The sequence below is a fragment of the Saccostrea cucullata genome, unplaced genomic scaffold (assembly GCF_032062105.1).
Source record: "Saccostrea cucullata isolate Sc308-1 unplaced genomic scaffold, CSIRO_AGI_Scuc_v1 ctg11910, whole genome shotgun sequence".
Lineage (NCBI taxonomy): Eukaryota > Metazoa > Mollusca > Bivalvia > Ostreida > Ostreidae > Saccostrea > Saccostrea cuccullata.
In genome coordinates this window covers 8,667-20,325 of record NW_026922402.1, presented here as the reverse complement: position 1 = coordinate 20,325, position 11,659 = coordinate 8,667, and the positions used below count along the sequence as shown (strand labels likewise).

Sequence of the window (11,659 nt, the reverse complement as noted above, 5' to 3'; positions counted from 1 at the left end):
ACCTAGCTGCTCGTAAACTAGAATGTTCAAATTTGAAAAATAAAATGTTCAAAAATTGTACTAAATAAATTTGTATTATACTAAGTATAAAGCCCTTTTTACTGGATCTTACTACTATAAGGTTTTGGTCTTAAACACATACAATACAGTTTTCATATATCAAAGACAAAAAGTTATACATACAATGTATGTGTCCCTCTTATTGTTTATCTGACAAGGAAATGACGTCTGCAAAAATTATCACGTTCTTTTGTATAATTGGTTTTCATGTATAAAAAATAAATTAGACGTTTGCTATTTTTAAGAGATTGAATTCGTTATAACAAAGTAAAAGAAATTGATATAACAAATTAAATTCATTAAAGCTATACATATGCATGACGTATCTGAGTTTAAAGATTTTTCAAGGGGCTAAAAGTTGTTCCTCCTAAATAATGATGTTTTACATTACAATAAAGTATACATGCAGTCTTCTTTCAAATCAAAATTTCTTCTTTATGCAAGTACATGTATATTTGATGGCCACAACCTATTTTCTTTTTTACATTTGATTGTTACACAATCCCGTATTCTTGTAAATACTTACGAAATAAAAAAAAAATCAGGATAAATGCATTCAAAATCAAAATTCTGATTAAAATTGTTCTCAGAAATACGTGAAAAAGAACACCAAAGCCAAAATGTGAATAAAATGAATATCTGAATCTGATTAAATTTATTTTTACTGTCTAATCAAATTTATACTTCACACTTTAAAAGGTAATCTTAAAAGGTATATATGTAGAGAAAACAGTAAATCGTTTGTTCTAAAGTTCTTTGGTCGATGCACAGGCCTTCAGATCGCTTAGGAAAAAAAATTTGAGGTGTTGAAAAAATATATATATATTTTTTACACACATTTTTTTAAGCGATCCAAAGGCCTGTGGTCGATGTAATGAGTTTGTCAACAAATACAATCTATCATGAAGTTAATGTCGATTTCATACCAATTGTTAGAGCATATTTTACACTCAAAATTATCTAAGAATTTTTCTGTTTACCCAGTCATGTGAAGGAGCACACGGCAGGATTGTTACAACGCACTTTGAAAAATGAGTATGTGTAAATTAAAAAGTATTTTGAAAGATATAATTAATACAAATTGATTCTCTCAATTGATAAATTATAAGTCTAGAATTTTTTGTTTTATACATATTTTTTCCCAAAGTGCGTTAAATGTCCCCATAGTAAAAAATATTTATGTACACTCTTAACGCACTTTGAAAATTATTTTCAAAGTGTGTTGAGTGTGTCCCAAATTTAACGCACTTTGAAATTTTTTTTTCGCGTGAATGTTCTTTATCTTAATAGTTGAAATAATCTGTGGAAACTAGATTGCAAGATTGAGGCATTGAACATTATGTTCGTTTTGATTCACAGAGACAGAATTTAATTCAGATGAGTTATTTAAAATATGTAAGTAACTTTAGTCATTCTTCAATTGAATGTATTTATAAAATCCACTTTAACATACATTATCAGATGCACTTTATGTGCATAAATTACGTAAACCTATATCAAATACAATGTACAATATATGTACAATGTACAATATATCTTAACATCTATTTTTGTATTAAACTTGGAAATCCCCACTTCCCTAAAGATTTATGATAACTTTAGAATACCACAATATCAAAAATATGAGCACTCGAGGTACTTATGTACATTATATCTTTATAGGTAGAAGGATATGGAGATAACGAACACTATTGAGTCTCAAAGTCCATAAAACAATACAAAAAAAGAGCAGAGCAAACACGGACCCCCGAAACATCAGAGGTGGGATTGGGTGCCATGGAGGAGTGAGCATCCCCTGCCGACCGGTCACATTCACCGTGTGCTCCTTGTCATGATCAGGAAATAACGGAAAAAATCCGTCGTCAATTCAGTGTATAAATAATGGACTAACAATTGGTATGAAAAACGTCAGTCAGTATTTGACTTAATGATAAATTGTATTTGCTGACAAGGTCATTGTATCGACCATAGAACATACGAAATGATGACTTTAAACGAGACTGCTGATATTCTTGTTTTATCAACGTGCTTGTCAATAATTTACCTCGTTTTAGAAATTGTTCATACGTAGAGCAGGTCTAAAAGCCAAGTTAGGATGATTTCAACTGTATTTAACATTTATAATGGTATAATGAGATTTTCAGTCAAATGCTGACTGACGTTTTTCATACTTATTGTTAGTCCATTATTTATACACTGAATTGACAATGGATTTTTCCGTTACTACCTGATCATGACAAAGAGCACACGGCGGGTACGCCCGGTCAGCAGGGGTTGCTCACTCCTCCATGGCACCTGATCCCACCTCTTATAATTCGGAGGTCCGTGTTTGCTCTGCTCCTATTATGTATTGTTTTCTGGAATTGAGACTGAATACTGTTCGATATCTCCATATCCTTCTTTCAGGTAGCGAACGAAAACTCTGTAGTCCTCATGTCAAGATTTGTAACAATTTTTTTATCATTTTGGTGTAATGTGGCAAATACATTTTATCATTGAATCAATTAAATGCTGACTGATTTTTTTCATACTTATTGTTTGTTCATTATTTACACACTGAATTGACGACATATTTTTCCGTTATTTCCCGATCATGACAAGGAGCACATTGCGGATGTTACCGATCAGCAGGGTATTCTCACTCCTCCATGGCACCTGATCCCACTTCTAATGTTTTAGAGGTCCGTGTTTGCTTTGCTCCTATTTTTTAAAATTGTTTTATGCACTTTGATCTTGAATAGTGTTCGTTATCTCCATATGTTTGTCTTTATTTCGCCAATAATATAAAAATGGATCTTATCTGTTTTTGCTGTTTTATATCTCCTTGCTTAATTTTTCCTGATCGCTCCAAAATTAAGTTATATAAAATTAGAATCAGGAAAGATTTATCGCAGAGAATGGTATAGGATTTCCTGTATTTAGAACACACGGAACGAACCTGACAAAATTCATTTATCATTTTGCCTACGTTCATTTATAAGTCGATTTGATATATTCAGATGATCTTGAAATAAACAATTTTGCAGTGTTTGACACATCTGTTTCATATATGGATACTTCTCTAGAATACGACGTTAATGTTAACCTAACAACAACGCTTTATGCCAAATTTGAAGGCTTCAACTTCAATCTTCAGCGTCCATTAATTATGTACAGTGTAGCAATATACCGTTAAAATTTGCATTTTCCGTCACCATCTTCTTATGTCTCTCAGCTAACTCGATACGCGCGAGTATTCTCAGTACACCCAAACGATTTCTAAGACAAGAAAACTGTTGACAAACAAGTTGATCAATGAAGCAGGAATTTGTTTAAATAGTCATCAATTTGTTCTTTGTCAAAATAGTTACCTGTTAGCAAGAACAATCTTTCATGATGTAAAATGCTGACTGACGTTTTCCACACTAATTGTTATAGATTTTACACACTGAAACAATTATCTTTATAGCAAGAACATACTATCATGAAATCAAATGCTTACTGCATGACGTTTTTCACACTAATTGTTATTTAGACACTGAATATTCAATTTTCCCCTTATTTCCCAATCACGACAAGGAGCAAACGATTGGTATGACCGGGGAATTGTTCACTCTGTCATGACACCTGACCCAATCTTTGATGTTTTACTTTGAGAGGTCCGTGTTTAAATGTTCTGCTTGTGATTTGTATTGTTAATGGACTTTTTAGCTTGAATGATGTTCGTTTTCGCTTTATTTTATCAATTAATAAAGGGAAATACAATTTTAACTACTGTCTATATAAAGGTCTTTGATAACAAGTTTTATAAAATTCAATTCAGTAAACTGAAAAACTAATTTCTTTATGATTTTTTAAAGTTTTGACAGACTCTATGGAGATCTGCAAGTCATTGTTCGATCCAACATTGAATGTTCCATGTGATTAATCAGAAACCATGTTTTCGTCATGTCAACAGCTCTTGTTTTAAAAACACCAATAGTAAAAAATCCTTTGTTGGAGTACCTACATACATGTTGATTTCCAAAACTGCTTTTGGTACACTCCCCAACGTATATCATACGACTAAATTTAGTCATATCGAATGTACAAAGGTATTTCGGGTGCATGGGTGTGTTTCGATTTCTACATGTGTTTCTGGAATTATTGTTCCCCTTTTGTAATTTGCATCCGTCATATTTATTTGTCATAAGCGCAAACACAAGTGAATTTATCTCTGAATAAAACGCTGTCCTGGCGTCATTTAAAGCCTCTGTCCCCATTGTTGGTATAAGTATGAAGCTTTGCTTGCCAATACCTTCCCTTTTAGGTGCTTCGTTATGTAGCTTACTGCACACATTGCTTATTCTGTTGATAGGCTTAACATGTCTTTCCTCGAATGACTTACTTACGGAACGCCTAAGGCGCTGATTTGAAGCAGTATAGCCTGAAATCAGACATAAAAGCAATGTGAATTACTTATGGAACGCCTAAGGCGCTGATATGAAGCAATATATCCTGAAATTAGAAAAAAATATTAATATGAGTTACTTATGGAACGCCTAAGGCGCTGAAAAGTGGGCGTATAACCTGATATAGGAAGTAAACGCAATATGACATTATGATTAGAAAACGTGTGAAGAAAGAACGATTGTTTAAGGTTAGGCGACATGTTCCTCAATACGAGTAATAAATCAATCCCCCCCCCCCCAAAAAAAAACACCAATCTATTGAACATGTTGGAATACTGCCAATTGGTACCTTTCGTTACCGGAGGCGATACAGGTTTCGTGCGAGGTAATTGAGAGTAGCCTTTCCTATCTTAGAATCCTTTTTAAAATCACTTAAATTGTCAATATCACAATTTTATTATATTTTTTAAGACCTTCTGAAAACAGTTAAGGAATCACAAGATAATGATTATGATACATGTTATATGTCATTTTGTTTTTATATACAGAGTGAAAGTGAAAGGAAACTGATATTTAAGGAACGTGTCATTAGGCCAAAGTTAAAAATACCAACCAGACAGAAGTCCTTTTCACAAAAGTTCTTACGAAGTAGAATTAAATTTACCCCCATTCAACAACAAATACAAGTATCTCAGCTGCAAAAATCTTTTTTGTTATCATATTTTATTTTTCTTCATTGTAAATAATTATATAAAAATTTTTAGATTTTCATTACTTAAAAAATACAGAGTAGTGAATTATTCGTCTTAGTCATAGATTTTTTTTTTGTGTAAAAAGGGCCCCAGAACATGTCTAGTCGCAAAGCATATAAAAGTCAAGTTTGTTATATATTGATGTGGAACAACTTTGAATTGGGAATTCGTAAATTTATATTTGATTATCGTAAACTTACCTGTAATGCAATAAGCTAAAAGTAACAAAATCTGACAGAAAATAGAGGTATTTGTTTGAAAACTGGTCATACTGCATCGATACCTTATTTGAGAATATCAAACGAGTGAAAAAATGTGTTCCTCATATTGAATGAAATATATAGACTTTCTAATAAGGAAATTTAAAGCCTACAATAATACAATGAAAACACGTATCGCGTCCGGTGTTTTGTAAAAATACTTTACATTTTTCGTAATGGAATATTTTTGTAAATTTTTTTTCTACTTGAGTTTTTTTCCCATTTTCTTATCGTTCTTATCATTTTAAAAAAATTTTATTGACAATGACAGTTGTTAACTTTTTTGTGTGCCAAAATATTTTTTCCTTTCAATTAACAAGAAGATTAATTTTTTCAAGAATTATAGGCCTAGACTTCAAAACTTTATTTTACCTTAACATCCCTATCTGTACTTTTGTTTTATAGGACTACTAAAGACAAGACCATCTTAATTACATTTTCTTAATCAAAATTATATATGGAGAAAACTAACAATATTCTCAAGGTAAAAAGTTCACCAAAACAATACAAATCGTCAGCAGAACAAACAAGGACCTCAGAGCTTCTAAAGTGGGATCAGGCCTGGGGGCCATAGAACTTAGACGAGCTCACTTTTGATCTCAGTCTCACTTTTCCACTATATATTCCTTTAGTAAAAGTGAGACCGAGATCAAAAGTGAGCTCGTCTAAGTATAAGTAGGCTTACGCGGGTTATGTATTTTTTCTGCAACAGCTGCTTCCGTTCATTCCAGTAACAACAAACAAAGAAAGCAATTTATTGTTAAATATTTACATCCTCTGAATATTTTCTCCTTTATTTCTTAAGAAACCCCATTGCGTTCATCACTGCATAAACTACAGTAGGCATGTCGCCTGTACAGATTTCTTAATCAGTGGCTGTTCCATCAATGAAACGTAAATAAAGACGTTCGCATCATTAATACAATAATTAATCTTTTTAATCCTTCTTAAATTGATTATTTAAACAGATATAAATATAAACAATAAAATGTCTTTCTTTGTTTGTTATTACTGGAATGAACGGTCGCAGCTATTGCAGAAAAAAATTACATAACCCGCTTACGCGGGTTATGTATTTTTTCTGCAACAGCTGCTTCCGTTCATTCCAGGAATAACAAACAAAGAAAACATTTTATTGTTTAAATATGCCAACATAAATAATTTTGAAATTTGCTGATTAAGTTGCAACTTGTATGCTGGAAGTCATGCGCACGTGCGATATAAAGTTTTTTTTTTTCTTTTAGAATTCTTATTTGATCAACATAGCTATTTCCCATATGTTGACATGTAAAATAATTAATCTCTCTCAGTGGCGTAGCATCGTTTTTGAAAGTGGGGGGGGGGGTCAGGCAAAGAAATTTTTTTATACTTACTTGAAAAAGTTGACAAGCAAAAAATAAATAAATAAATAAAAATAAAACTTGCCCGAAGTCGAAAATCCTATTTCGTTGGGGGGGGGGGGGGGGGGTAGAGTAAACTTTTTGTCAGTGTCAACTACTTTCAGTACCACTTCTTTTACTACATTTCGGTACATCTCTCAAAGTCTAAAATTGGTGGGGGGGGGGGGGGCAACAAGGCTCTTTCAATTAACATTTCCTATAGTATAGAAAAGGTTGTCTCTTTTTTTAAACATTTTGCCTAATTAGATGCATAAGCAGATCTAGGAATTGTCCAAAATCTTATATGTGAAAAGAAGAAAACACTTGCTATGGCCTTCACTTCACATTTCGATAAATCAACAACGTATTGTCAATTAATAATGGTTATTTCCATTCTTATCTCGATACGATATACCCCGGTGAGCTTGAGATAAAAGATACCACAGAGTCTGACACATCAGTTTCATATTTTGATATTTTACTTGAAAGAGATGTTAATGGTAATCTAACAACCATGCTCCGTGTTAATTTTTCAATCGTCAACTTCAGTTACTCATGCAGCAATATCATACCTTCACCACCTGCATACCGAATTTATATATTTCAGTTGATTCGATATATACGCAAGAGCATGCTTTACACGTGTTTGAACATTTTCTAAAACGATATAAATTATTGATAAACATTGTTGATGGAATAGAATTTTAGCTGTTTTGTTTTAAATCATCACTCATCATTCCGTAAGTTCTATGGTCGATACTATAATATTATCAGCAAATATTTTTATTGAGTCGAATGCTGACCGACGTTTTTCATACATGTATATATTGTTAGTCCATTATTTATATACTGAACTCTGACGACGGGTTTTCCCGTTATTTATCCATCATGACAAGGAGCACACGGCAGATGTGAACGGTCGTCAAGGACGCTTCTTCTTCCATGGTGTCTGAGCCCCCAAGTCTAATGTTTTGGAGGTCCATGTTTTCTCTGGTCCTATTTTGTATTGTTTAATAAACTTTTGATCTTGATTTCTGTTCGTTATTTTCATATGTTTCACTTCAGATATTAAATTCATTTTTTTTTTAGTCAAGTGGTTCATATTGATTCATAAATATTTTTACGTATATATATATATATATATACAGATATATGCATAAGTTGTATTTCAATTTTGTAAAACTTGAAAAAGTTGTCTGGTTGCAATCTCTCGACAGACTGGCTAAAACGGCCTGACTCTTGCCTTTTTTAACATTTTAGAACAAATATTTTTTTTTCCATTTCTTTTATCCAGTGGACACAGATATTCAAATATGTTTTTCTGAGGGTTTTTCCCACATACTTACATATGTACCGACCCATGAACAATAAATTTTACCCTTTCGTGAGTAGTGAGATGGCCTCACTTATTCCCCTAGCTACTAGTACTGTTTCTGGCCCCGGGAACCATTATTTAAGGACATATGCAAGGTATCTTACCTACTGATAATTGTTCAAGATATTCTAAATTTAAACTTATAATAATAAAGTGCCCCGCCACAGCATGATACGCCCGTAAAATATTGTTCAATAATCATAATTTGGTAATTAGAGCATGTAGAGTGCAAGAAAATCAGGTAACCTTGATCACCAAGTTCAAGATTACAAGATTGACACTGATTTCAATGATCTAATTTCCATTCCTTATCACGTTTAAAATATTGTACGTACATCTCTAAGAGGTAGGCAATAATTATAAGAAATAATACATCATACAACTGGCTGAGTTAGAGCTTAACTTATATCCTTATATAGCGCTTTTTTATTGCATATCTTATGATTGGTTGAAAATGCTACAGTCTAAAAAACATCAAAAATAAATTATTCTTTAGACTATAAAATTTTAAAATAAATTAAAAGACATGGCACTCTGCAATTTGTTGCAATATATAAAAATTGAAATTGTCTTTTTTTAATGTACACATGTATAATTAGTTTTCATTATATCATACAATATTAATTTAGTTTTAATCATATACTGTATTTTAAAACATAAATTTCTTTTAATTACATTACACCAAATAACTAATTGAAAGATCTTTATCTGAACTAGCCATCAAGAACTCTTAATTAACACAAGCAACTATAGAGCCATTTCTTTTTGCCCAACTCCCAAGAGATAACAGCTGCATGGTCAGAGATGGTCTTCCAGTTAGCTCTTGACAATAAACTCATTAATTTCTCTCTAATTTGACATGCATATTTCTGCTATCAAAATTCTCCTTGACCAATGCTTGTTAATTATGTCCATGGGACAAACTGCATTCCTCTTATAACATATTAGCATTTCTTACAGATTTCTGTAAAGTATATGATGAAAAAAATAAGTTTTTTACTTGATTTAACATTTTTTAAAGAGGATACAACTATATTTTTACATTTTTAGGATTATGAAATAGAAAATTTAAAAAAATTAGTTAAAAAAAATTCATTTAAATTAAAAGTCACAGTGACCTTGAAATAAGCCACGACACACCTTCTACCTAAGATGTATCCTTTTACCAAGTTTAATAGCTCTAGGTCTAATAGATTTCTGGTTATGAGCGGACAAGATTTTTCCTTATTTGGCCATAGCATCTTTATTAAAGATCAGAGTGACCTACTTTTTGTGCGCGACACACCGTCTACCCAAGATGTATAAGTTGACAAAGTTTGATAGTCCTAGGCCTAATAGTATTAAAGTGATGAGCCGGACACGAGTGGACAGATGGATGGACAGACGGACATGAAACCTATAACATAATACGTCCCGTCTTAAGACGGGCGTATATAAACCATTACATGTTCTTAGACACAAAACTAGGATGCATTACCAGGGGTTTTGACAAGATATCAAATTTTGAAAATTTTTGCATCATTCAAAGAACAAGAGGCCCATGGGCCACATCGCTTACCTGAGAAGCTTTGACCATTCTATTCTTAACCAGATTTCCCCCTTTTAATACATATTGCAACCTCACCCTACCCCCACTGATCATAATTTAGACATTTTGAAATCTACACTAACCCAGGATGCTTCCATGTGCACATAAGTTTCAGCTTTTCTGGCCCAGTGGTTCTTGAGAAAAAAAATTTCAAAGATTTTTCCTATATATTTCTATGTAAAACTTTGATTCCGCATTGTGGCCCGCCCTACCCCCGGGGATCATGATTTGTAGAATTTAGAATCTACACTACTCCAGGATGCTTCCACATAAGTTTCAGCTTTTCTGAACCAGTGGTTCTTGAGAAGAAGATTTTTTAATGACCCAAGGATGCTTTGTACCAAGTTTGGTCAAAATTGGCACGGTGGTTCTTAAGAAGAAGTGGAAAATGTGAAAAGTTTACAGACGGACAGCTAGACAGACGGACGGACGACTGACAAAATGTGATCAGAAAAGCTCACTTGAGCCTTCGGCTCAGGTGAGCTAAAAATGTGCAGAAATTACAAAACAGAAATTCCAGATTTTTTTCACCAAAAAAATGTTTTAGAAGTGTACAAATCTGAATATAGACATTAAAAGTATTGCACACCGTTTCTTCATTTAGTGGAACTCTTCAACTCCAGAGAAGAACCCAATAAAGTTCAAACTACGTTGCGTATGACCTTAAACAGCTAAGAATTTATTACAGGACATTGCAACAACAAAAAATCCAGCGAATACGTAGTCCTGGATAAAGATCCAATGAAGTTTATCGCCCCTACACCGCAATCCCTGATTCTGGAACTATGAATTTCACAATAAACATGTGAGAGTATAGCACCCTTGCTTATCATATTTAAATATATGCTGTTATGGCTTGTTTGCTTATCAAATACCCAATATGTAGAGATTTTTCAGAAACGAAAGGCTATGCATTTTCACTAGACAAGTATATGATCAATATAGAAACCCTTCTTATATGTAACACCTGAACCCTTGACCAAGAGGCCATGAAATTTCCTAAATTGGGAAAAGGGTTAATGATTAATGCTTAAAACTAATCACAACAACAGTTTCAAAGCTTATGTCCAGGAGAAAAGATTTTTAAAGATTGACTCAATAAATTATATGGTGTTACCCTTACCAAAATATTGACCTTCTGGCAACATCTTCTGGCTTTATTGCCGCAATATTGCAGCAACATTCTGGCAACACATTGCCGCAATATTGCGGCTATATCGTTTTTCGTATGTAAATTAGTTTTGCGGCAATATTGCCAGAAAGGGGTTGCGGCAATATTGCTGCAAATCATGACCAAAATATTGATCTTCTGGCAACATCTTCCGGTGTAAAGACGAATAATGACCCCCATCGAATAATGACCGGGGGGTCATTTTTCAACGACAAAAAATGACCCCCACCCGTAGAAAAAAATCATTTTTTGTAGAAAAAGGGTCCTAGGGGGTCATTATTTTATTTGTTAGTCCTATAAAATAATGACCCCCATTGAAAAATGACCTCCTTTAAAGTGATACAAAATATACACTCTTTGATATCTTTTTTACAGCGAAACTAATTTTTACATTTTCTGTGACCAGAAAAATACAAAAAGTCGTATGAAATAATTAAGAGATTCACGTAGTCTTTCAATGCTAAAATTGTGTTTGAAAAGAGATTCTTTAATTGTCAAGTAAATAAAATTTCTTTTTAATATTTCTCCTTATAGAGTTTGCTTAAAGAATGATATTCCACTTGTTTTTTAGAAATCAAACCATGCAAAAATCAGGTTTAAATACTCTTTAATAGGAAAAATTAAATTTTCCGTCATTTCAACTTTTAGTTTGTTTAAGTTTGGCAAATCCTATTTGACAATGAAAGAGGAGGAAATTTTTATTA

General features: G+C 32.7%; 1 protein-coding gene across 1 annotated transcript; it reads right to left on the bottom strand.

Moving 5' to 3' along the window:
- Window positions 1–3,814: 3,814 nt before the first annotated feature.
- LOC134261735 (uncharacterized) lies at window positions 3,815–5,503 on the bottom strand. Its single transcript, XM_062744141.1, has 2 exons — window positions 5,383–5,503; window positions 3,815–4,465 (listed from the first exon to the last, which is right to left on the bottom strand). The coding sequence occupies exons 1-2, from the start codon at window positions 5,450–5,452 to the stop codon at window positions 3,912–3,914; spliced, it is 624 nt and encodes a 207-aa protein (XP_062600125.1). The 5' UTR covers window positions 5,453–5,503; the 3' UTR covers window positions 3,815–3,911.
- Between the last annotated feature and the right edge of the window lie 6,156 nt (window positions 5,504–11,659).